Source organism: Gadus macrocephalus, chromosome 4 (assembly GCF_031168955.1).
Source record: "Gadus macrocephalus chromosome 4, ASM3116895v1".
NCBI lineage: Eukaryota > Metazoa > Chordata > Actinopteri > Gadiformes > Gadidae > Gadus > Gadus macrocephalus.
Window position 1 is genome coordinate 13,859,715 of NC_082385.1, and position 27,913 is coordinate 13,887,627.

The 27,913-nt window shown below is 43.6% G+C and overlaps 1 protein-coding gene and 1 long non-coding RNA gene across 6 annotated transcripts in view; both read left to right on the forward strand.

Moving 5' to 3' along the window:
- The first annotated feature begins 1,243 nt into the window (after positions 1-1,243).
- Positions 1,244-27,913, forward strand: part of LOC132456154 (uncharacterized) — a 295,066-nt gene continuing 268,396 nt past the window's right edge. The window contains exon 1 of the long non-coding RNA XR_009525389.1: positions 1,244-1,499. This is a non-coding gene — a long non-coding RNA (uncharacterized LOC132456154). The remainder of the gene's footprint in view (positions 1,500-27,913) is intronic.
- LOC132456149 (netrin receptor UNC5D-like) overlaps positions 27,582-27,913 on the forward strand; it is a 147,650-nt gene continuing 147,318 nt past the window's right edge. For 3 of the 5 annotated variants that reach the window (XM_060050385.1, XM_060050386.1, XM_060050387.1), the window contains exon 1: positions 27,583-27,901. In XM_060050385.1, coding sequence (XP_059906368.1) covers positions 27,799-27,901 — 103 coding nt within the window. In that variant the 5' untranslated portion in view covers positions 27,583-27,798. Of the gene's footprint in view, positions 27,902-27,913 lie in introns of all 5 variants that reach the window. The other 2 variants (XM_060050388.1, XM_060050383.1) reach the window with 2 other exon arrangements.

The window sequence follows — 27,913 nt, forward strand, 5'->3', positions numbered from 1 at the left end:
CCGTACGACCGAAGATCCGTCGTTATCGGGAAACGGGGCCCAGGTCTTAACGCAGCCATACAATCAAAAATGCACACAATACCAGCCAATCAGGGCAGTGTTGGTCTAATCAATAGAAAATCAACTGCAGCATAAAAACAACCCCTCTTATAGTAAATATCCCGGCCGCTGTTGAGCATACTATAATTACTGGGCTCATATATCTTTTTAAATATGTGTTATGATACATTTTTAAAGTGAACATGGAGTTTGTATTTCTAAATACTTCATGATGTGAATGATGTTAATGATGTGACTTTATAAGGTACACGTCTACATTTTGGTTGTTATGTCAGTGTTTGTGAATGACATTAATTAATGAAAAAAATAAACGATCAGACTCCTAAAAGATGTTTGCCCTCAATAGATCACTCTCGTCACTCTTTGCTTCGCTCTATGACGACTTATGAAGACCTTTAATTTGTACGACTTCAAAAGCTAAAGTTTAGTGTGCAAAAAACACAAGCCAACCTTTAAAGAAGCCAGCCTTTAAAGAAGACGAGCCACTACGTCTGATGAAATACACAGGATGTTCAACGGCAAAGAAACACACATATGTCCTTCATGTTCGCCCTTTTAAAGCAGTGAACAAAAGAGAGACATTTGAAAGGCGACTGGTGTTTTGATATGAAAGTATTATTGTAGCAAAAGTCTTTAGCACCTGTAACTGCAGAATTTGAATGCGTACACTAAAGTCACAGTAAATTTGAAGTCGTATATATTTATTTTGCATGTGTACTGTGGCATCCCGCCCCGTAAGCCTCGGCCCGGACCAGCCAGAGGGTTGGTCCTGGACGGCGTGTACCGCCGTCACCCACCAGACGGCGACCGAGAGCAGCCCTTTCGCCTCCCCAATCAGTGTGATTGGGGGACACCTGGCCGAAAGCCGAGGAGGCAATATAAAAGGACTGACATTTGGACAGCACGGCACGGGAGCAAGGAAGAAGGTAGCGCTCTGGTCGGAGAGAGCCTAGAGGCCCTAGAGACCGCGAGTACCCTGGTTGATTTAAGTTGTATGCAATAAATGCCTTGGATGGCTTATCCCGCACACAAACGTGTCATTTATCGGTGGAACCCGGCCCAATTGAGTACCGGGTTGCCACAGTACTCTAAAGTCACAAATGTGTAACAGTACATTTGTAGTCGTAAATATTTTTTATACCAAGGTAAACACAAAATAGGGTCTACGAATACGCAAATCTGTGTTACAGGTGCACAAATCCTTTTGCTACAATTATTGCAGCGCAGTTGGTGCAAACCACATTCACACACCCGTGTTCCATAATCTGAGAACATGCCCAAAAGGTGTGCATTCGGAAACCCAAATTTGAACTAATGCATCAGAAGTTGCACATCTGTGAACGCTATGTTAATTCAGCATTTTAATGAGCGAGCACAAATCCATTTTACAACTGCTCGAATCTGCTCCTGCAAGTCTCAGCTGTGGGTTTTTTTTGCAGGTTGTTTTGCACCACGTCTAGGTGGTAAATGTGTAGCAAAAGTATTCGTATCCGTAGATGCCAGAGCGTCCGTGAGCGGGACAAAATAGTCCCGCCCATTATTTCCTAATCCAATGAAAATCGCCGGCAGGGATGCATTTCTCAAATTACACTGGGACCCACCGCGTGCCAGCCATGGAGCTATAAAGATCGCAGCATACTCGGCGCGGGATAAGTTTCTTTCTGGAGAAGTGAAGAGGGCGTCCTACTGAACGGAGGTGGGTATCCTACATTATGTGTAATGAAATGACTTAGTTCAAGTGAATTCCCCCCAAAGTATTTCATTAACATGCCGCAAGTGTCCTTCAATGTATTTTAATGGTCGCCATAACATAAGTTCAGAAATGTTAATGCAATACTTTGTAAAAAAAAATGCTGAATTGACATAGCGTTCACAGATGTGCAACTCCTGATGCATTAGTTCAAATTTGGGTTTACGAATGCACACCTTTTGGGCATGAAAAAAAAACACCTAACAGTCTTAGTCCCACCACACGTGTGGATCGGACTGCCAGCATTCCTGCCACATTGACTGCATTGTCCACCTGAGCACCAGCCAGCTGCAACAAATCCTGGACAGTTTTTACCCTCTTCTCCTTCAATAAGCCAGTCATGTTTGGCACCTCCTCCCATGCAGCCGCTAGACGGGCCCCCCCTAGAATGGGCTCCCTTAACAGCCAGTACAAAGAGGAAGTGGATCCTATGCAACCAGCCTCCATCACACTCCGTGTTTTCAAAACACTATAAAAAGGTGGTAGTACATTTAGATTGAAACAAGAATAGTCCAGTGAAAACAAAGTTTTTCCAACTCAGCTACTTGTCTCCATGGCAGATTTTGTGGTCCGTACAGAAAGCTTTGTAAAAACTTTAACCGGAACGCTAGATTTGCTAGGCCCTGTCCTCCCTCTTCCTTGAGTAAAAACAAAACACTTTGTGGGACCCAGTGGAGGATGTCCCAAAAAGAATCAACCATAATACTCAGCATTTTCCCCAAAAGACCTGCAGGAGGCTCCAATACTGCTAGGCGGTGCCACAGAGAAGAGGCCACCAGATTGTTAATAATAATGGCTCTGCCTCTGTACGACATCCTGGGCAAGAGCCAGCGCCACCTCCCCAGCCTGCCCTCCATCTTCTCCACCACTCCTTCCCAGTTATTTTTCTCTGCAGAGTCATCACCTAGGTGCACTCCCAGATACCTGATGCTATGTCTTTCCCAGAAAATCCCATCTGGTAACTCAGGTTCCCTCCCATGCCAATTTCCAATTAAAAGAGCACTGCTTTAAGCCCAGTTGACCTTAGAGGAAGAACATTTTCACAACAGTCACAATAATATCATCAGCATATGCCGACAGATACAACGGTACACAGTTTACAGACAGTTCATAACATGGGTTCTATAGCTAAGGAGTACAACATGCCTGACGAGGCACATCCCTGACGAATACCTCTCTTGATAGCAAAAGACGCAGTCAAGCCACCATTTATTTTAAGCACGCTTTCAATCTGACTATAGAGGGCTTCAATCCTATTTGTAAAACCAGAAGAGATGCCAAAGGCACCCAATGTTTTCCAAAGGTACCAATGTTCCACTCGATCAAAGGCTTTCTCCTGATCGAGGGAAATCAGACCAAAATTCAAACCCAAGGTTTTGGAGCGGTTTAGATAATCTCTTATTAGGGAAATATTGTCTTTTAACGACCTGCCAGGGATGCAGTATGATTGGTCGATATCAATTACATTTCCAATTACCTTTCTCAGACGGTTTGCTAGCCTTTTTGATAAGATCTTATAATCAGCACATAGCAGACTGACCGGCCCCCAATTTTTAATTTCTGACAGGTCTCCCTTTTTAGGTAACAGGGTGAAGACTGCTCTACGACAGCTTAAAGGAAGCTTTCCTGCGGACAAGCTGTCATTTATGACTTCAAGCGAGTCCTCCCCAATCGTGGACCAAAAACACTTATAGAAATCCACAGGGAGACCATCAATTCCTGGGGCTTTCCCAATAGCTGTGCTCATGAGCACCACCTGCAATTCGTGCAGAGACATTGGTTGCTCTAAGTCAGCATTATTACATCCTGACAACTGAGGGAGCTGGTCAAAAAACTCTTCTTCTCTCGGGTCATATTCAGTGTACTCACAGTTGTAGAGTACTGTGTAAAAAACCACGGCCCTCTTCCTTATCTCATCTGAACGGGTGAGCTCTTTGCCATCAGCTGATCGAATACAATGAATTAATCTGTTCTGACCATTCTTTTTTTCTAAATTGAAGAAAAATTTTGAAGGAGCATCCATTTCCACAAGGTTTCGAAACCTAGATCGGACCAATGCAGCCTGGGCTCTTACTCCCAGCAGGTCCACCAAAACAGCCTTTTTGTTTAAAGCCTTAATATGTGACTGGTCTCCAGTAGAATTACTCAAATCCTGGGGTTCCACAATACTGCTCTCTAGATTCCTAATAGATTGAGCTGCCTCTCTAGTCACATTTAGGTTGTACTGTACACAAAACTGCTGAACCTGTACTTTTCCTAAGTCCCACCATTGCCAGGAGGGATGAGAATTCCTGTTTTTTGCACCTCCATTCATGCCAAAGAAAGACTAAACATTTCCTAAAAGTACAATCATTCAAAAGTGCAATATTGAAGTGCCAATAGGCACTTTTAGGTTTAACCCTGTTTATAAAAACAGTTCCCACCAACAAAAAATTATCAGAAAAACCTACTGGACTCAAAAAACATGTTTTAAAAATCTGCAAATGATGATCAAAACAATAAAAACTATCTAATCTAGCCAGAGTGATATAGTTGTCTCCATGTTTAGATCTCCACACATCACTTGGCTCATAAGTTGCAATAATTATTTTTTAAAAACTTCCTGGACTGTAAGTTTGGCTCCAAAGGATTTCTATCTAAATCATCCACATTACAATTACAATCCCCCCCTAGGATAAGGAAATCTGTTTGAGCAAAGCCTGAAAGAGTGTCCGTTAATTTATCTAAAAAACAACATTTCTTGTGGATTAACAGGGGCATAGACATTTATCAATATTAAAGTGCTTTTTTCGTATCGTGCAGTGACTTTAAGAAGCCTTCCTTCAACAATTTCTTCACAGTCGAGTGATACTGGCAAAAAGTTTTTTGCAAAGAGAATTGCCTCTCCAGCACTCACATTGCAATTGTGATTAAAAAACAATATTACCATCCCATTCTCGCTTCCACTCGACTTCAATGTCGGCAGTAGTGTGTTTCTTGCAAAAAAGAAATGTCTAGACACTTTAGTTCAAAAGTTAAAAAAACAATGCTCTTCTTTTAGCATCCCTTGCTCCATTTAAATTAAGAGATGAGATTCTAAAACAAGCCATAAGTACACAGAGTAATGAAAAAGTAACAATGTATCTCTTTATTCTTAATCATTACTCATTTCTGCATTCACTCTTTGCACAATCTTTCTAAGTCGATATACTTCTGTGTCCATAAGGCCATCATCGCCTCTGATCAACCATTTAACAGATTCCTCAAACAAAGAGCGGTTTGGGAAAACCTCTCCTATATTTACAGCCCGTCGTAGTTTCATCTTTTCAAGGAAGCTGCGTGTTTGCTCCAGACTATAGCCATTGGCCTTCTGACCATCAGCTAAAGATGAATCAGATGACTCTGGCTCACTTTCTGTTTCTGAGCCTCCATCCGTCACACTAACCTGCACTAGCTTTTTTTTGGAACTTATCCCTTTTGATTGTGATCTTGTGTTCCTCTTTGTCCAATACATTTTCATCATCTCTTATTTTTGTCTCCCCATCACTTGTTAAATCATCAATGTTCATTTCTTCTTCATCCACTCCCTCAACACAAGTCTGAGTGGGTTCACTTAAAGGAGCATTTCACCGGTGGAGGCATGAATATGTATTGAAATTGGGTCCTATGTGTAAAGGCAGAAAGTGACTTTTTGGCGCTTGTGGATTGAAGACAACAACTCCCACCATGCACCACTATGCACAGCTTCGCTGGCGGCCACTCCCGCTGATCATCTCCGCCTATCGGACACCTCCTTGTTCCATCTACTAATGGAACAAATCAGCGTGGAGCTTGACCCGACGTCACTGGCAGAGAGTAGTGACGCTTGCACAGAAGCATACGGCCGACATCTTTCTTTATTCTGGGTGGAAATAGTAACATAGTTACGCCATTAAATGCGTTTGTGTAAAAAATTTTAGCGAGAAATGTGCATTTCAATTCGGACACACAAGAATTCGAGGGATTCGTAGACGGGGAATGAACTGAAAAGGTGAGCTTATTGTTAAGAGATATTGATCAGATATTGATGAGATATTGTTAATATGCACATTAACGTTTGAACATCGTTACCATGGGAGTGACCGGAGTTGTCAGAACGCTTAATAAAGTTTGACTTTATCTGACTGTTTTGTTGACATTCCCTTTAGCACAGCTCGGTCTAGTCGATGCATAACGCAACCCCATTCAAACGTTTGACTGCAGTATCTTCTATTCTATGCGCCTTATAATCCGGTGCGCCCTATATATGAAAACAGTTCTAAAATAGGCCATTCATTAAAGGTGCGCTTTATAATCCGGTGTGCCTTATTGTGCGGAAAATACGGTAGTCCTCGTTTGTATTTCTTTCGAAATGGTGAACTTTTGCCTGGTGCCATCTTCTATGTCAGATCCAGTACCCTCCGCCATTGTACTTCAGTTTTATCAACAGCCTCTGTTATCTTAGCTTCAGACGCTGTGGATGTTAGTTTCTGCTGTTGAAGTCCCACCCACTGGTACTGCTCTAATAGGTCTGTAGCGTCAGTGGGTCCCACCCCCTAGAGGGGGGTGGGACTAGTGTTTGTAGTCTTACGAGAATCCTCCCCTCTTACACTTCCTATTTTCTTGTACGCAAAAATCGTCATATTGTGTCATCTAAAACAGGAAGTGTTGGAGATCGATACGGATCTCTCCAGTGTCTCCAGAAAATAAGGGAATGATGCTAGACCATTCAAAAATATGCGGGGGGTTCTAAAAATACAAAGCTTATGTGAAATGGGTGAAGTTGCCCTTTAAGTCTGCAGTAGAAGTAGAGGGCTGCCCTCCCTCCTGCCGAGAGTCTGTATCCGGCTGCTGGGTTGCAGCCGACCCCCCCCTCACTGCTTGCCTGCTCCCCTGTATCAGCAGCCACTACCTCTGCCACTACATCCAGCCTCTCTGCTTCTACATCTACAACCTGTAGCTCTGCCGCTACAGCCTGTCTCTCTGCCACTACAGCCTGTTTATCTGCCTGTTTAGCCTGTGGCTTCTGAACTTCCACACCATGCCTCTTTTCTGGACAGCCCCTCGCCAAGTGCCCCTCTCGCCCACAGCCAAAACACTTCATCGATTCAGTAGTTGCAAAGATGGTGTAGTCAAACCCATCAACTTTAAATTTCATCACCACATTCAATTCATCATTATATTCATTTTTCAGGATCATGTAAACCTGCCGTCTGAAACTCACTTAATACTTTACACAAGCTGACTTACAGCCAGAGGAAAGACATTTCATAGCTGACACAATTTGAATTTGCCCATGACGGGAGAGCTCCCTTTTCAAAGCCTCATTACTGATAAACGGTGGCAGATTGGAGATAATTACTTTCTTAGCAGGATTAACCAGCGGGAAAACACCAACATGCGTGTTTCTTAAAACAATTCTCCGCTCCACCACAGTGTTTACTTTGTCCACCGCGTCTATAAAAATAACGACCGCGCTGTTGATCCTGGATGCGGCTTTCATACTGTCGTATCCCACCAGTTATCCCACTGTCAGACAGCACTCCTCTACGGAGTATTCCACTCCGACAGGGACTTGAAGGCCGTGTCGGCGGGTGAGGTTTTTGAAAGCACCATTGCCATCGTTACTGACGCCAGCGCCAACCGCGGCCTTAACGGCCGGGTAAAAACGCGATCAACCCCCCCCCCCCCCCCCCCCCCCCCCCCGTGAAACTCTGGTGATGATTAAGAAAACGTGTGGGAAACACCAGTGTAGATTTACAGATACCTTGCTTAGGGAAAATAACCATCCACTCCAACACGCTCCACACTAGCCCAGCAAACACTCACGCATGCGCACGAGAGAGGGAGAGAGAGACCCTGGGGTCTTTTATTAGCAATATGAACCCTGACAAAGGGCCATCAGGGTGAGGGCCAAGCGTTGAACCCTCCCATGGAACGCATACACCCACCATGCGGAGCGCAGTGGTCAGACACATGGACGGAGGTGATGAAATGGTAAAACAATGATACTGGTACTTAATTCTAATAGAATCATTTGATCACCCACATTTGACACACTGGCCCTTTAATGCTTATAACTGCATTAACTAATATTAAATAATGTACCCTTACTGTTAAGTTTGACCATTAGAAGTAATGCAAATATTAATTATAAATAAAATACACCAAGAAGCCGCACATAGACTCAGAGACGAGGGCTGTAGGCCTCTCGACATGACACCATGACAGAGTGGCAAAAACTGTTAATTGGAAGGAAATGGCAGTGTCGCAGAGGTGGTAATAAGCACGCCAACACTTGGTTTAGCGTGTGTCAAAATGAAATGTTCAGATTCTCCCTAAACTCTGTCTAAATGATTGACGCTGCTTAATATACATTTCTAAATCATGCATACCATTCTTTCTTTGAAAGAAAGAATGGTATGCAGATTTAGTGTGAATATGTAATAATGGCCAATTTTTGAGCGTCAGCAGGAAATCATTATTTATGATAGCTGTTCACAATATGTTTTTCTTTGGATTATTAGCTGATTGGCAGCAGCAGTGCGTCAGTTCCATTTGAAATCACAGAACGACAATGGCATCCTTCAGAACTCATTCTCTGCCCCTGCTTGATCTAATAATACGTTGTCATGGCAGAGCTATTATCCTGCCATTTCTGCAGCTCATTGGTGCTTCTACAGGCATGTGATGTCCATTCAGTTTAAAGTTTAGACCACTTACCCACTCTGTAGAAAGAAAGCAGTAATGGTCTCAACATTTACTTTGAAATCCAAAGTGTGTAGACTTTAACATGCTGTTCAGGAGTAGGTTAGACCCATTCTGTTCCAAACAGTGGGTCAAACATTCAAGCCAATGCAAACCTTTGTCGAAGGTAAGCATCTTTTTAAACTACCACCTTCTTTCTAGGGTCGCAACGAGCTTCTGAAGATACTTTACAAATCCTTATGTCTTATGTTGCACGGGCAGGGTAGTCGTTTTATCTTGGGTGAAATAAATGTTTAAATCCATACAATGTCCATGTCTGTCATTGTTTTGGTCAAAGTCTGACTTCAAACATGGTTGTCTTGTCCCTTGACTGCCATCACTGCTCTTTTGATTGGTTTGTGTCATCCATCGTACCTGTCAGGTGCATGAAAGGCAACCCTTCTCAATGGTGGCGAAACGTAGGGAGGGAGGGAGCCGAGAGGATGGCAATGTAGTAGTTTCAGAAACTTGCTCCCATCTGCTCTTTTACAAACCAGCTTTAATCTGAGCCACTGAGGGCTGATGTGCCTGGTTCTCTTCCTGATTATACTAGCAAGTCAATCACTGTGTTGTACCTCCTTTTAACGAGCCGCAATTACAATGCGGTCCAACATCTGCCCTCTGACACTCCCACTTGTGATGTCACTAAGTCACAGGGCAGGGCAGCTTTTGAAAGGGCTTGTAATGGCTAATCACTCTCACACCTGGAGGTAAAACAGGGGCCCTCAAAAAGATCATTTAGTTTTACAACCTCTCGGCTAGTAACATTGCTTTAATAACATCCAACTAATTCAGCCCTCAGTTGTTCTCTCCCCCGCATGTGGGCTCAAGCATCATGATTATGCCACCGCTAGGAACATAAGTGTGTGTGTGTGTGTGTGTAGTGTTTTTAAGGGTGCTATGTTTATTGAATGAATTGGTTATTGTACTTGAACTCACAGTGGGACACAGTGACTGCCAATATACAAAGTGGCGTGGCTTTAACTTTACGCTTTTGTACGACCCTTCTTACTTAAGGCCTTATCCCTTCCTGTGCTTGTCTGTGTGTGTTGGTGTGGTTATTCATATGCCTTCAAGGGTGTAGTAGTCCGTGGTCATACTCATGATCACATGAATGATGAAGGATGCAGATTGGTGCTTTTGAAATACAAGTGGATTCCAAACATGTAAACACAGAAACAAATACAGATCCCAAATGTTCTCCATGGATGGTAGCAATAAACCCATGAGTCAGCATTTGGGCCCCAACTTTTCTTTTTTTATGATGTAAATCCTAAAATAGTTTGAGACTCAGGCAGCCTTGAATGGCAGCCCATAGTTCTTCTTATTATATTATTAGAGAGAGAAATAATAAAAAATAAAAAAAATCTGTTTTTTCACACCAGAATGAAGCATGGCTCAAACCTGGACCCTCTAATGTTGAACATATATTCTATATGCTACCCCTGTGTTTCCTTTAGGAACGACACAACGTAGCCCAAGAAGTATAAGTACATATTTCTGGAAATCACTCCTCTAGTGCTACACACACACACACACACACACACACACACACACACACACACACCAAGGGGCCATCAAATGGGCCTCCGGGGGTGGTCTAACCGCAGGTCAGACCAAACTCTGCGGCGCTACGTTTGTTTCACCACACACACGCGGTAGACATGTGGCATTCGCTTTATTTACCCGGGCGCTGCACCAAATGGAAAGCGGCAGGTATTTCCAGTACGGCAGCCGTTAACCATTTGCAATAAACCTCAATAATGTTATACCAATTATGATATAGCATACCCCCTAACGATACCATCCCAAACAGCTTGTTCAAAGTAAGCCACCATAATGGGCTCCCAGCGACACACTTAACTGGTGGTCGTGGCAACCTGATGACATCACTGTAATTGTAATTGGTCTAAGGAAATAGTCCTGATAACGAGTGTTGTCCCAGCGCTGTCTGTGGCGCTCAGGCGAGGCGGGAGGAGGGGAATGCGTGCAGAAGAAACAGATATTTGTAGTTCCCTGCAGGCCGCCTCTTTCAAACTCCACTCCAATTAATTGCACATTTCCCGCTCAGTGTGTTTGCTAAGTGGTTGAGGGTTTGAGAGCTTTCAGTCAGGAGAGCCAAGTCGTCTGTGCTCTCAGCGGCTCCTGCTGGTCGGGGCCCCAGTGTGGGGCCGACACCGGCGCTGTGTCCAATCACGAAAGAGACGGGATGCCTCATCGTCGGTGTGTGGAAGAGGGACATCAAGCTCAGTTAGCATCAAAGTCTGGCCCTTTCTCTTTCTTCCGATGGTTCCGTTTAGCCTCCGTCCTCCGTGGGGCCTGAAGGGGTCTGCCTGGACAGCCGCCCTGAAGCCCCCCCCCCCCCCTCCCACCTTGAGGTTGGAAGAGAGGAACAGACGGAGCGGTCTGACGTTGTTCGCAGCGACACACTGGGTAGCATGCAGGGTAAGGGGGGGGGGGGGGGGGTGCGACACCACTTCCTGGTCTCGGTGTAAACGGTGTAAAAGACGGGCGCCTCTCACTGCCGTCCCCCGGTGCCACAAAAGGTGCTGGCTTGGCACATGATCCCTGTGCTGCCGTGTGCCGGGGGCCGCGGCAGTCCCTAACACGTGTCTGCATCCCGGCCTGATGGATGGTGATCCCTGGAACGCCGGTAATTGGGCTTCCTCTGCAGGGCTCAGCCGTCCTCCGCCCGCGTGGCGGAGGGTCACGCCAACGCCCCGGCCCGACGGCAATCTCTCCCAGACACTGCGTCGTCGTGCTGATGAATTGGGATGAGCGGGGGTTGCGGGGTAATGATCTGTTCTAAGTGTTAGCGTGCGGAAGAAGGCTGTAAACAGGTGACAGCGGGTTCTCAATTCATACCCGGGGTGGTGAAGTGCAATCAGGGCGCTGATGTTGATTGGTTGACACGTGTGTTGACATGCTTTTAGTGGCGCCGCCGCGACAGCAAAAGCCATTAGAGTTCTCTTGTGTAATGTGCACCGCGCATTAATGTTTCAAGATGTGTCAAGTTGACACAAGGTTGTTTTAATCAGACGTGTGTGTTGTGGCTGTGACATATACTTGTTGTGCGTTTACCACACGCTGGGTTTGATGTCCAGCCTGACCCTGACCGAACAGCAGGGGGCCGCAGAGGCCGGTGCAACATTTATGACAAGTGGTAAGTTACTGCAAGAAAATAAGAACTGAATAATGCAGAAGACGCATCATGGTTATATCTTGGATGGAAGAGATGAATAAAATATGCGTGGAAAATATAAGAATGTGAAACGTTTTCACTTATATAAGGCATTTAAGCCTTGGCTTTAATGCACTTTAATAGGCACCTTTTTGAGAAGATCGTAAACATTTTATTGTCACAATGAATTTTTTAGGAAAGCATCAACAATCATATCAAACTGACATAAAGCTAAATCATCCGTGGAGGGCTAATTTTAGCTGAAAAGGATATATCTAACGCTGCAGAGTAGTCCAACAACTTCATGTTCACAACACACAGTAAATGCAAAACTCTCTGCCATACCTGTAGGTCCATTCTTATCATGCGTGTCTGTGAAGATGTGATGGGCATCTTCACTGTGTTTAACATGTTTTAAAAGAGTCACGTGTTCCTGTCTGACTGGTAGCCCTGTAATGGTCTGCGGCTGTGGCTCATAGGCTAATTGAGCCACACCCATTCTGGTGCTCCTTCAGAGGACAAGAGTTCTAGACTGGAGGGAGGCTTGAGTTGTGCAAGTGATTCAACTGTTGTGGTTTTGTTAGTTTTTAAGTAAACATGCTTTTTACCAACAACCATGTGCATCAAGGAAACTCTTTCTCACAGTGTCCCCATGCTGTCAACATTGTAGGTGTGCTGCATTTATGTTGTCCATTATGTTGTTTCAAAGAGCAAAGGAAAATCAAAGGCATGTTGTTCAAATCTTCCCTGTAATATATTCAGCAGCATTGCTCTGGGTTTACAAGCAGAAGAGATTCATGAATAAACGGTACTGCTGCCTCCTTTTAAATTGGGCTCGGTCTCAGCCAGCCATTGGTGCTCTCTAACAGCTCTTTATTTCAAGCTCCTTTTTGTGTTCTCCATACCTGCAGCTGGTTGCACCAGCAGACGGTAAGGTCCCACTTAGGCCACGGGGAATGTAAATTGCCCAAACGTTCAACTTTACACTTCTACCAAAAAAATAGCAGTTGCACCAAGCAGATAGTTTCAACGTAACACTTAGAACTTATATTTTACACCTCCCCTCTAGCTGGTGTAAGTTCCATTCTAACGATAAAGATCGGTAAATACGTTAAAAGATTTAAATACAAAAGATGGCTATTCCTTTTGAGCAATGGGAAGAGGAATTTCAACGCGGTTTGCGTCAGGAACGGATTGTCCGTGAGCGTATCGATCCATTTCACCTGTATGATGTCCATTTATGCGTGCAATTTCGAGAGATAAAAAAAAAAAAGAAATCCAGCCCACGTACAAACCAATATTCTAGACGCTATTCCATATAATACATAGCCAGGTAGAGGCTAACTCAGACCAAAACTCACGACACTCACACAACAAATAGCATACAAAGCTGCAATGAGCTGCAATTTATTATAAAATCCGCCATCGAATAGCTTAACCTCACGCCTACACCCCCCAAGTCAATTTTAGAGAATGAATGACCTCTAATTTGGGTGCCATGCCGTAATTCCAACGCTTCATTGTTCCGACGTCTCAATGGTCCAAAATATTTCCCATTAGATCGACATGCCACTATGCCGACGGTTCAATGTTCCGAAAACGGAACCCATTGTTCCGAAGGGCCATTTGTCCGATAAGTCAAACCAGAGGCGCATTATAGGGCGACGGTTCAATATGCCGAATAGGCCTATTGATACCTCTCTCTCTCTCTCAATATTGGAGCGCAAATTGACAAAAGAGAGAGAGAGAGAGTGAGGTATAAAACTCTTTATGTAGGCCTATTCGGCATATTGAACCGTCGGCCTAAAGCGACTCCATTTTGAAAAGTCTGACAAACGGCCATTCGGACCAATGGGTTCCGTTTTCGTAACATTGAACCGTTGGCATAGTGGCATGTCGATCCAATGGGAAATATTTCGGACCATTGAGACGTCGGAACAATGAGGTGTCGGAATTACGGGCAGCCCCCCTAATTTGGGTGCTAACGCGTCTTCACTCGGATAAGGTGGAAACTTGTCGGTACTTCGTTTACATTGTTGGCTGTCAATGATTGGCTTGAAATTATGTAAACGTCATTAAATGCGACACTGGTACAATTTACGCACTACTAGTAACGTTAAAACTTAAGTTATGGTGGTGCAACCAACATTTAGAACACCTTTTAGTTTGAAACCAGCTACGTCGAGCCTAGGGTTAAGGCGAGCTTTACACCCGAACGTATGAACGGCTTTACGTTCTGCTGGCGCAACCAACTGCTAGAGCACATTGTAAACACTAAACGGCCTCGCAACATGCAGGAGCACAACACCTGCACAGTATAACAACATCGCTATGTTGTGTATGTGCATTTAACCTAACAGGTCTACAGTTGGGAGGATGAAGAGATTAGCCATCAGGAGAACAGCTATGCTAAACCGAGGCTTTACAACTTTACCTATGACTATAAATTAACTTTTGATGAGCTTAAGAATGCATACTGGACTGGATGCGCATAATTCAGCTGCCTGTTTTATTACTTCACACTAACATCTAATTAGTATTTAATAAAAAAAAAAGGTGTAAGATTAAGCAGGGAAGGCTTTAGGGAATATAAGAACAGACGTCTCATTACGAGAGGTAGAGTGTTCAGGCCTAGATGTGCCACTATAGAGAGAGAGACGCACACGCACGCACACACACCCACACCAAAGGCCCCCTGTAATAGGTGGCTTGAAGGTGATCACAATGGAAGCGACTAGAGACGTGTGTGGGCTCCGGTAGCAAGCAGGGAGATCACAAGGGCTGCCTCACTGCGTTGGGGCAGATGATCGTAGGATCTGGAGACACTAGTCATGAAAGCGCAGTTGGTTTTGGTTTCAAACCCTTTGCAGGCACCCTCTGATTTAACTAGTGTTGTCTTATCTAAGCTAGTCTGGTTATGATAAGCTAAAACAAAAGAGGTGTTAAAGCGTGATTTGGTATGACTTTAGCTGTATTTATGACCTTTGCACCTGGAATATTGTAAGAACAGTTTACTCTATGTTTGCACACACAATGTTCAATTGTTAAGAATCAGAAGATGTTTTTGACCTATAAATGCTTTTGACCTACGGTATATGGAAATGTTTTGTCTAAAGTTCAACTTTGTGGGTTCAGCTCGCAAATGCCCCCCTGAGGTAAATATGAGGTTCCAATGCAGTCAATGAAGATACCAGTTTTATTCTATTACTTTTTTTTTACCTTGTTGCTGTTCTGCCATCCCAAAGAGTCTGATATAGCATCTGGCACATGTTAATGCTGTCACGTGATGCCTTCAATAAACATCACAGCTTCTGCGGTTCTGAGTAAACAATTTTATAATGAATATAATTTCCATTATTTATTGCATGTTTGGCTTGGAAATGAATGGAATGGAATTGGAATTGCAGAAGAAAACCTTGATAATATAATAATTGAATACTCACAACAACAACATTATGTAACACATAACCTGCCGATTAATGAAACACATGAGTCCTTGCCAATGCTTTGAATAATGGTGTTACTGTTTCTGTTGAAGTCTTATCTTATTTGTTTACATTTAGTGGTTTGTTTGAATACTTTGACAGGTTTTGAAAATATTTTTACAAAAATATACTTTGCTGGGTCAGTACCTATTTAATATTTAAGTATTTAATCCAAAGTGAATTTGACACATCAATAAGTAGCAGACAGGGGGCATTTGGGATCGGACCCAGTGCCTTTCTGATGGGAGTTTCTGTTTTTCTATATCTACTTGGAGTATCTTGATCTTCCTACCTGACGAAGCGAACCTATAGAGTCAGGATAAAGAATGCATCAAGTATTATCTTTAACCTGATCTTTGGAGTCCCCCAAGGGTCACTGCTAGGTCCCCTACTATTCATACTCTATGTCAAGGAACTTGAAAGGTTGGCAAAAAAGCATGGCATCTCCATACAAATCTACGCAGACTATACCCAACTGTATGTCAGTGTTGATATGCAGAGCAGCCAGCAAACAAAATAAGATATTGAAGCATGCCTCCTTGAGATACGACAGTGGATGGTACAAAATTACCTCAAGATCAACACAGATAAGACAAAAATGATCCTTGTTAAGTCCAAGCGGAACTCAGAAGACCTAAGCTTCACTGTACTCTATGATAACTCCGATGTCGACAGTTGCGACGTCGCTAAAACCCTTGGCGTCTTACTGGACTCAAAACTCAGCATGATCAAGTTCATCCAAGAGAAGTGCAGAGCTAGTTACTTCCATCTCCGTAATCTAGGAAGGATTAAGCGCTCACTGAGTATTGACATGAGAATCAAGCTTGTACATAACATGATACTGTCGAAACTTGATTACTGCAACAGTCTCCTTGCACTGACTCCTAAATGTCATCTAAAGAAACTGCAAAAGGTTGAAAATGCAGCTGTTCGCCTCATCTATGACGTTCCTAAGAAGTGCTCCACCTCCAAGTTCCTTAAGAAAGCCCACTTTCTCCCCATCGAAGATCGGATAGATTTTAAACTCAGTTTGCTAATGTTCAATGTTGTCTCTGGAAAAAGTCCATGTTATATTGCGGAAAGCTTTTCTATGCATAGCCCTACTAGAGAACTAAGAGTTGGAAGGGATGATCTTAATATTGTTTACGAAAAAAAGAAATGTAAAGATATCTTTAACGCAATGAGGTACAGACCGCTTTGAGCTCGGTTTTTATCCCTTCGGGATGGAAGCCATATGAGAAAGAAAGCGGTATATAAATACCGAGGATTGATTGATTGATTGATTGATCTAAAGTTTGAGTGATAATGAAATACAATAATTCATTAACATCAATGTTGACGGATGTTGTTGGGAGGCTACATCCATTTGAAGAAACACACCAGCAGATCGGCACATTGGCACACAGCACTAGTCGCAAAGTTTATACTCGTTTTTCATTTGACAGGTGCTGAAAACTCACATAAATCACCTTGTTTGGATTAGTAGGCAGTTAGGCAGTATTGTAATAACCTGTGGCAGTACAATTGACTCATAGGAAACATTTCACTAACAACGGCGCATGCAGAACAATCTCTTTGGAGTGGTTCAGGGTGTGATGATGGATCACTCAACCCATCCCTTAATAGGTTGCTGCATCAACCTGCCAATGGTTTCATTCCGTAGCCCCGCTGTAGTCTTCTCCTTACCGAAGCTCATGGGACTTCACGCAGAGTAGTTCAATTCACATATGGGGGGGCGAGAGGGGAGCAACCAATTAGAGAGAGGTTGGGATCGCGTTTCAGGAATATTGCTTTCACAGGGTTAAATCTGCTGGATGGAGTAACATGTTTGAAGTGTTGCCACAGTTACCTTGAAAGAGTAATCCGATTACTGATTACTAGTTACTCCTTAAAATAGTAATTTAGTTACTATACAGATTACTTGATTTTAAAAGTAACTAAGTTAGATTACTAGTTATTTTATTACTTACATTTATATTGACCCTAAGCCTAACCCTTACATTTAGCTGCGACAACACCTCCTGACGCCTCAAAATAAAAAATTACAACCGGTTTTGCCAATACACCCCCCCCCCAACAGTTATGCGCAAGGGGCTGGTAGGCGGAATTCGGGGGGTGCCCATCAGTACCTCTTGTATACAGGGCCCAGCATTTGGTGCTACGGCCCTGGGTGCACACACCGACACACGTCTTTCGACCGCTTACGCCATGCGTAGACAAAATATCACCACGTGCTTTACGGGGCGATCACCAGACGCATCTCCAGGTGCGTGCCGTAAACAGCGCGTTCTAGCGCTCGAGCTGCTCGGACCTCCCCGTGGGTTTAGTTCTCTGGCGATAACGTAGAGGCTCCCACGCGCTCTCTCAGCTGCCGTCGCTCCAGACGGCAGCTGTGTGCGTCCACACACAAACGCAGCACCGCCCGACTAATAACAACTGGTGGCGCGGACTCTGGAGAGTCAAGGTCGACACTCGCCTCTGACAGATTGAAGTCTTTGGAGACTTACGCTTCACATGCACACGCACTCTCACACAAACATGCAGACAGACAGACAGACAGACACACACACACACACACCACCCCATCGCTCTCAACGCCAATCGATGATCCGGTAAAATAATAGTAACGCACAGTGACTTTGAGTAATTTTAATCTGATTACTGGTTTGGAAATAGTAACGCGTTAGATTACTCGTTACTGAAAAAAGTGGTCCGAGGCCAGTGACGCGTTACTAAGTAATGCGTTGCTGGCATCACTGCATGTTTGTATTATTCCTCATATTGATCAGTTTTGCAATAAATAATTTCATCCATAGGCAAATAGCTGTGCCATCATTGTCGCGCCAAGAGTGGAGAAGAATGTGCCAGAATAAAAATATATACAAAAAGAAAATGATTGCTAGAGAGATATTTGATCATTTTCCTGATTGTAATTAGTCACAGTACTTATTTTTCATAGATGCTTTCTTTTTTCATTCATATATTAAAAAGGAAGGTTGCTGCAGGATGTAGGATTATTATTAGTCTTACACATTTTTGTTATATCTATGTCTTGTATATTATGTCTGCTTCACCTTTGAAGCAGTTGACAATACTGCCTTGCCATTCCTCTCCACATCTCTGCAATATTAAAATATCAAAAACATTTTTGTCCCCCCTTGTCTGTGCGTGGATACCAAACCCAGGCCATACTCTGCTTTAGAGGGTTCTCTGTATTGTCAACCAATTAACACGTTGGATTGGTGCGCTAGTGGTGGCCAAAGGAAGGTCTCTGCCGGCACGGCTCACACACCTTCCCTGATTTGGGATTCTCACTTCAATGCACGAACGACAAGCGATTAATTCCCCTTTCGCCTGTTTGAGCGGGACCCGAAGATCACAACAAACTAGCAGGGCGTAGGCCCCCAGGGGCCATGCCTAGAGGGTCCTCCAAAGAGGAGCTGGAGGAGGAGAGAGATGCCGAGTTAAACTCAGAGAATTCATCGTACAGCCGACTCTGAGCCCCAATCGGGGCCAGGCAAAAGGAGGTGTGTGTGTGTGTTTCATGTTATTCTTATTTTCACTGTTCTCTTCCTCCTATTTGTGTGTGGTGTGTACGTGCATTGTTTTACACACAGGGACAAATTGAAAAGTCATTGAATTGGAGAGTCATTTACTCAGAGAAGGAAATGCCTTGTCTTTGTTCAAGAACCAAGTACACACTTTTGCTCCATAGGGAGTCATAAACATTGAACACCTCTCCAATGTTTGAGGTCATTTTATATATCTATGGCATATCTTGACCATGGGCCGTAAGAAATGTAGTTTATGGCCCAACTTATTAATGTTATGTCCTGAAGACATTAGTATGTCCTGAAGACATTCTGACAAACAAAACTATATCGGAACTTCTCAAAATACAAAACATGGCGGTGAACTAGCCTCTTAGATCATAACCTAAAGAGGAACTACATACGAGTAACTTCCATAAACCTTAGTCTAAACCCTAAACTTATCCATCTCTAGCCTTAGACCTAAACTTAGCCATCTCTAGCCTAATGTCTAACCAAACGCCTTAACCTAACCGTATCTATCCTAACTTGCCTTCGCCTGCGCACATGGACCAGATAAATGACAGTTTTAATTGTATACCATTACACATTCTGGTGGTTCTGTCGAATTTGCCAGCAAAGGTAACATTAGCATGCCAAAGTAAGTAGCTCACTTTAATGGTCTTGAAAGAAAACACAAACAGGGTCTTAGAAATGCATCTTATAAATGCGGTCCTACGACTGCGGACCTGAAGCTGCAGCAACTAACGCAGGAACATAACGTCTCAGACAGGCGGCCAAGGCTGCCACTCAACGTATTTTCTTTATTTTATCGTTTTTTATAATGAGATGTCAATCATAAACAATCACTGCAAACAGTCAATTAAAAAAGGAAGCATCCAAAACGTAAGGGGGGAGGGGGGGTACCATTCAGAACACGGCACACAAGCGGCTGAATACATCTGACGTGTATTGATCAGGATTACCTCATCTGCCTTTATGGATGACCTGGGCTCCGTGATAACTGCTCAGAGATGAAATGGACTTAATCAATCCATCTGTCCATCACAGGGCCAGTGGACCTAGATGAAGACAGGAGTGGTCGGGTTGTCGTGTAACAACGTTGTGTTCAAAGAATCGTGCTTCTCATCGCCAGATCGCTCTGGTGTTTTTGATAGGTCAACAGGTGTATCGTGTGTGTGTATAGGCATGGCATTCAATTGTGGAGTGAATGGGGCAATTGCTCTGTCGCTAGTTTAGCCACTTTTTAGAGTTAAACACGGTTTTAAACTCCAGAAGTCACGTGACGTCTTAAGCTCCATTGCTGTGTCATGTGTACTTGTGGTTTAACCTTTAGCTGCGTTTTACCTTGACCTCAATTGCTGTGTCTTCAGAGAAATTCACATTAGACACTAGAGAGTGTATTGTGTTTGTGTTAGTCTAATCTTGAAACTGACGTGGTTTTAGAGGAGACTAAACCAGTTTGCAGGATGAAACAAGGCTCCATCATAACCGACACACACACACACAATTAGTTTTATGAATTATTATCAATAGGTATGATACATTTACACTTATAACACCAGATAGGCCTTCAGTACAATACAGGCTACAATATAGGAGTTGCTTAAAGTGGCCAACTAAACTTCTACAAAGAACAGATTATTTGTACTGAATTTTGATCTTGGATCTTGGATTTTCCACCGCGTCCACAACACCTCGAATGCAGTGCAGCAAATATAATTTTTGCTCCTAGTTGTAGTTCTCTATCTGCGACAATTTCATCGACATGATCCTAACGGGGCCTGCTTGTAATTCCGACGCCTCATTGTTCCGACGTCTCAATGGTCCGAAATATTTCCCATTAGATCGACATGCCACTATGCCGACGGTTCAATGTTACGAAAACGGAACCCATTGGTCCGAAGGGCCGTTTGTCAGACTTTTCAAAAAGGAGGCGCATTAGGCCGACGGTTCAATATGCCGAATAGGCTTACATATAAAGAGTTTTATTACTCGCTCGCACTCTCTCTTTTGTCACTTTGTTCTCAAATATTCATCGTGAACGTCATATGTAGGCCTAGGTTGTATGACGCGAGAGAGAGAGAGAGAGAGAGAGAGAGAGAGAGAGAGAGAGAGAGAGAGAGAGAGAGAGAGAGAGAGAGAGAGAGAGAGAGAGAGAGAGAGAGAGAGAGAGAGAGAGAGAGAGAGAGAGAGAGAGAGAGAGAGAGAGAGAGAGAGAGAGAGAGAGAGAGAGAGAGAGAGAGAGAGAGAGAGAGAGAGAGAGAGAGAGCGCTTTATATCTAGGCCTATTCGGCATATTGAACCGTCGGCCTGATGCGCCTCTTGTTTGACTTATCGGAAAAACGGCCCTTCGGAACCATGGGTTCCGTTTTCGTAACATTAGCCGCGTTTACATGGGCACAACTGATCCGCATAGATTTCTATGCGGAATAGAAGAGGTGTTGTAGTCCGTTTTAATCGACATGGATACACTTATTCCGAATAGATTGGGGTTTGACTTAGAGCAGCTGCAGTAGTTTGCAATTGGTCCACTGAGCTCTGTCGGTACTTTTATGCACACCGAACTTGACCGCTGTCAAGGAAAGTGGATTTATTGCCTGATTCAAGTCTTTGTTACCGCTCCGTAAGTAGTCCGGTAAGCGTGTCCGGTTGCTACGCCACGGGACATGGGTGTTTATTAATGACGTGTTTGCGTATCGTAGTGTCCGCGCGCGTCCGAGATAACTGTAAATTAGTAGGCTACTACTAGTACTTTTGCAGGCTGAACGTTAAAATACTTCTTAACTTAGAGAGATGGCAGCTGCAGTAGTTTGCAATTGGACCTTCGAGGAGACAAATGTCCTCTTGGAGTTGGGGGTAAATATAAAGATCAGACGAGAAATTGACATAGCTGTGCTGTCCTCCTTAATTGAAGGAGCAGGCAGAGAAAAGCTCTCTCCTGCTGTGCTTTCATTAAAATCAAATTCACAATGCCAAATAGTGATAAGACGTCCATTATGTCGCCGCCGGTCCAGAGATGTGTCAGGTGTGCACGAGAGACATAGCGGACACCTTTCTTACTGCCATGTATACAGTACATTCGGATCACATTTTAGGGACAGATCTATTCCGCATAGAAATCTATGCGGATCAGATGTGCCATGTAAACGCGGCTATTGAACCGTCTGCATAGTGGCACACCGATCCTAACTCTCCTTCTCCGAGAATTGAAAGGCGTGACATTACCCTAATTACTCGCATAGGCCTATTAGTTCGTCTTCAATTAATTAAGTAATCACGTTTGCATTCACACAATAAGAGAAAACAATGACAAGTAATCGATTGACGTAGGTGAGGGCAGATTCCAGACTCAGATTTCCACAAAAAGTAGCCAAGACCATTTCATAATATGTCAACATTATTAGCGTTTTTATTTATTATAGTTTTATTATATAAAAGTTTACTTTACATTCCCATTAAGTTTTTGTTGGTAGTTAGCACAAAATGCAAGACTGCACCCGCTGGGGTATACTAGAAATCAGAGTACTTCCGGTTTCCAATCAGTTTAAACAGAGTCAGCTAGGAATCAGCTGATCCTGTACGAGTCGTTACACGGCACTCACGTTCAACCTCGTACGCAGCTGCACGTGAAACTCGGTTTTAAAGCGCAGCAATGCTAACTGACGGAGCAATTGGCCCAATGTGTTGGCTAATAACGTGTGTGTGTGTGTGTGTGTGTGTGTGTGTGTGTGTGTGTGTGTGTGTGTGTGTGTGTGTGTGTGTGTGTGTCTCAGAGGGGAATTGGTCAGCAAATCAACCTATGATGATCAATATCCCTTTGCTTTTTGGGATCACTGGTTTCATCTATTAGCCTTCAGTTATAATATGCCAGACCTCCCTTTGTCTGCTTAGACACCTTACTAGTATTACCTATTTCTAAATTAATTTCAGACCGTCTAAACTGTCTAACTCTCGTGGAAATATTGATCATAACTATAATATGCATTTATAAACCTTACATTAACCTTGTATATACAATTACTAGTCAATCTAAAAGGAACTGTTCACATTCTCCGTGGACCTTAAGATACCACCCTTCCTATCTCTAACTAATATAGGTTAAGATAGTTCATATTTGCATTCCTACTGGAGCCACTGAGTCTGATATTGAAGCCAGGACAATCGACTGACTTCTTTGTTGTGTAGAGATAGTTTAACTTTATTGCACCCCTGTCGTATAGAGTTGCCGACATGTCCACTTTCCCCGTATTGCATTTTAACTTGGCCTCTCCCGCCAATCCTGAATGCTCCAGAATGGTCAGACCCACTTACCTTTTGTTAACTTTATATTCCCTACCCACAATGCAAACGTTTCCCTATAAGAATCTTGTTCAACCATTGTCTCACTGAATGTATCCTTTGTAACTTTGCTGCCTGTACTTTCCCATGATAATTACTCTAATATTAAATCAAATATTTCGCCGGCCGATGTGTCCTAAAAATAAGTTTCTCTTCATCACTAACATACCAGTTTCTATAAGAATATCATAAATTTGGCCCACCTGCTAGTTTCTACATGAATATCATTCCTATGGTGCTAGTTTCTATATGGATATTATTCATAAGGTGTAGGATCAAAAGGTCTAATTAGTGAAGCTTCAGCTTGACGCTCTGTTTTCCCTTCGACGCACACCTCATCCAAAATCCACAAATATAATCCAACGGACCACGACGTGAAGTTTAAAAGGTTTACTTGTCAATTGCAAAATCCAAAAATCCTTTTCCACAATGAGGTTATAATTAGAGATAGAAAGAGAGCGAGAGGTCAAAAAACTGTGTGGCTCCACGCTTGTTATCCTGACAGTCTGTTACCAGTAGTTAACAGAATTAAGTTCCTCTAACGTTTCAAAATAAAGTAACTAAATGTGCACATACACCAAAAATATTGCAAGTGAATTTCAAAATAAAATTCCATCTAATTGAAATTAACACAATTAACTATTATATTATTTCACTTATGAAAATCCAAACGTCATCGTAAAATATGAACTTAAATAAAGCAAATAGGCATTTTGTCTCCTACATAAGGTACTAGTTTCTATATGGATATTATTCATAAGGTACTAGTTTCTATATGAATATCATTCATATGGTACTATTCTTTATGAATATCCTTCATATGACCATCCTACCAGGGTCAGAGATGTCAAATTTGTGCATGGCGCCCGTGGCTTAACACCGCTCCAGCTCTATCATGAGCAGAAAAAATGTTGTGTTATCTTGTCAAGGTGAGTGTGTACAATTAAGGCCTAAGGCCCATCTTTTCTTTTGGGTGTGCGGCCTTCAACAGCAAGCTTTACTTTAAGATGTGCTCTAAATAGCAATTTACAGTCCAATAAAGGCTGGTGTGGAGAGAACCCTGCTATAAGTATCCTAGCGGACATGCACATCACAGACCCCTCCAGTATTAACACACTGGGTCTATTGCTTGACAGAAAGGAGAGTTTGCCCAAGTGAATCTACGTTCACCCGTTTATTATCTTATATTGAAACGATCTCAAATAAATCAACATGCAGGTCATCCTCAGTGGTTGCAATGAACATGTGAGCAGAAGGCATCGAGGTGCTCTCGCCTCAAGTCAGTGGAATAGTGGCTTTAGGGTGTAAATGAGAAGGAGTTGTGAACATCAAAGCGCATTAGCTTCGTAATCCCCTTAACCAGACAAACTACATTAGCTGGTGCCCTCCTGCGTTCAGCCGCCGTACAGGAGGAGTTGTTTCGGGGCGACAGTAGCTCAGGAGGTAGAGCAGGTTGACTGTTAGTGTCGAGGTCTCCCTGAGCAAGACACCTCACCCTTTTTGCTCCAAACGAGCTGCCTTTCGCCCTGCGTGGTTGACTCCGCCGTTGGTGTGTAAATGTGTGAATGAAAAGTTGCAAGTCGCTTTGGATAAAGGCATCAGCAAAATCCCCTCAAATGTAAAAGTGTGCGTGTAAATGTTTCCCTGTATCATACACCAGAGGATTCTGAAACCCTACAGTGAACCTCAAGCTCTAAGGGCTGGAACACAACAAATACACTGCTGCCTCGCTCCTGAGGGCCAGGGACTGCCTTTTTGACAAGTGTTGCTTGAAATGCTTTTTCATGTGGCAAATGTAGTAAAGCTCCCCCAGAGGTATTTGGACATAAAGTAACTTTAATATCAGGCTCGGAGATGAAGCGGCTGCAGTCCTATAAAATCACCCGTGATAGTAAAGCGGTTGCACACTGCTCTGTCTTTGACATCATATTAATTGGCCCTTTTTAACATTGTAATACCTAATTAAAAGAGGTATGTTTTGGCACCGGAAACCAGGATCCTAAATATGTAACGTGTGAACACACACCGCTTTTATAGCTTCACAGTTTCAACATAAATATCATAATAATAAATAGGCTAGCAGTCTTCAAACCCACTTGTATTCCCTTTTGCAGTTTAACAGTTCCCTAACAGATCATACTAAGTCATACTAAACTCTTTCTACCCAAAAAGTAGTTGTCCTCCACTTGGCTGTCCTTGCCTCCGGTCTCGTATGTATCGGAGGCTTTCGGTTTCATCAATGAGCATCAGCGTTATGAATACTTTGCTGAGCAAGGGGAAGCTCACTCGTGCATCTTGCGCCCTGTCACTGCCGTGCCCTGTTATTCAGCCTATATGTGACCTCGTTCAACATCTGATGCATTAGAGTGTGTGAAATGTTGGCCAGAGGTTCAAAAGATTGAGTCACATGCAATCTGTGTTTTCATGCAGTCGGCCAGGAGTAATTGTTGTTGCACGCAAGCAGGTCTCACTTGTTGTGAAAGCAGCAGATGCTCAGGGAACCAGTCTGAGCAGGCTGTGAATGTCTTGACTGTACCGGCTCTGGTAATGTGTCCTGCATGAGCCCTCCTGCTTTTAAACGCTTAATGTGCAGTCACTGATTACCAGGCTGTTGGTATAACGGCCAAACGCTGTTCCTGCCCTGGCTTTTGTTTATTAAAGGAAGGTATAAAGTAGACTATAAAATGCTGGATTGATTGCCCTTGTCTGACTGTACCTGGTTGACTGTTCCTGACCGATTGTTCCTGGCTGACTGCTCCGGAACTGACTGTTCCTGACTGACTGTTTCTGACCTGACTGTTCCTTACCTGATTGTTCCTGGTTGACTGTTCCTGGCTGACTGGTCCTAAATATTCCTGGTTGACTGTTTCTGACTGACTGTTCCTGGCTGACTGGTCCTAAATATTCCTAGCTGACTATTCCTGACAGACTGATGGTGACCTGATTACTCCTGATTTACTATTTCTGACTGACTGTGCCTGGCTGACTCTAGTTCCTTCTTTAAGCATCTCCTAAACAACGCCACAAATGTTCCACTTTATCTTGAAATATATTTTGTGGTTATGTAAACTTAAGACAGGATTGTTGTTGAAATTTGCTCTGACTGACAGAAACAAGAGCAATTTGAAAAGCTAATCATGAACTGATTAGCTACAAGAATAAATACAGTACTTCATCTGCGTCAATTATTTTATTTATTCGATTATAATGTGTTGCAATTTACTACTACAGATTACCTGCCGAGTGCCAAGGCTAGCAGTGTCGCCGGGACAAACACTTTCAAGCAACAGCTTTCTCACCGGTTAGGGGTAAGAGGGTAATTCATGGCGAGTGGCCCCTGTCAACCACCACATGTTCACTTGTGCGTTTAACAAAGGGCCATTACAGCGGTCGTGACTTACCCAAAGTAATGTCAATGTCCATGGTCTGTCAATTAGACTCATGGCAATCCTAAATGTTTTAAGCACAGCTATGCCCCCTTTAGAATTATAATTGCATACTTAACCTCCGACAACCGAACGACCCCTCACAAGATCCCAGGGAAATGAACCATTGGATTCCTGGTCAGCGGGGGTAATTGTGCGGCCGAAGGTCGTAGTGTGTGAGCTCTACAAGGAAAACTAATGGCGCTACATTTCACATGAGACATGCCCCTCCCCTCCACCCTCAATATCTGCGGAGTCGGAGACCTGTTTTTTGGTGACGGGATAAACTACTGGAAGGTAGGGGGGAAACTGGATTTTGTGCGTTTTTATGAGAGATTTCCCGCTCTGCGTCCACGCCTGAAGGGATACCTGAGCTTTCCCACGTTGGATGAGGTGCTTCTCTGCAGTAACGTCCAATCAGAACCAATTAATGGTCCGCCCTGTGTAGTCCATACCAGCTTTGTGCCGTCCAACATCGTGTGAGTGTAGGTGTTGTGTTTGTGTCTTATTCTTCTGAACAGGAGCTTTATTCACTTCCTTTATCTGAATAACCAAATTCATATTAAAGGCTTGATATTTTTTCATCAGATTTTTTTTTGCAATGGTTGAGATTAAAATAAAACCTTGGCAACTCCAAGATTATTCCTCATCTGACGTTGTTGGATCAATTATTTGTCTCCCTGTACGCAGACGCGCGCTCACAAACAACACGACACACACGTTATCCTGTCAGTAAAGGTATGAAGAGAGTTGCATCCTCTCTCTCTCTCTCTCTCTCTCTCTCTCTCTCTCTCTCTCTCTCTCTCTCTCTCTCTCTCTCTCTCTCTCTCTCTCTCTCTCTCCTCTCTCTCTCTCTCTCTCTCTCTCTCTCTCTCTCTCTCTCTCTCTCTCTCTCTCTCTCTCTCTCTCTCTCTCTCTCTCTCTCTCTCTCTCTCTCTCTCTCTCTCTCTCTCTCTCTCTCTCTCTCTCTCTCCTCAAGGCTGCCCGCCTCTGTGGGTGGGTGTGTTTTGTCCCCCCTATCTCGCCCGCGCACGCTGAGCTCGAGAGCCGAGGGGCACCAGGCGACTTTTCATTTTGTTCTGACCGCACTACGATCCTCCGCGATGCCGCTGCGCTGCTCTCCTGCCTCGGCTGAGGCGGGCAGCGCGAGAGACAGCGCGGAGGACGAGAGGAGGAGAGGAGGATGCGGGTGAGGAGGCCGAAAAAACGCCCGAAACCAAATCCTTCTGCTGAGAGCCCATGAGCGGGCAGTCACGATGCGATGGGGCTCCAGACCATAATGGGACGGATTTCCATAGGATGCTACCTGAGCTGTGGCATCCTCGTGCTTTTCGCCTTGCGAGTCCAGGCTACCTCGAAGAGAGGTAGGCGAAATG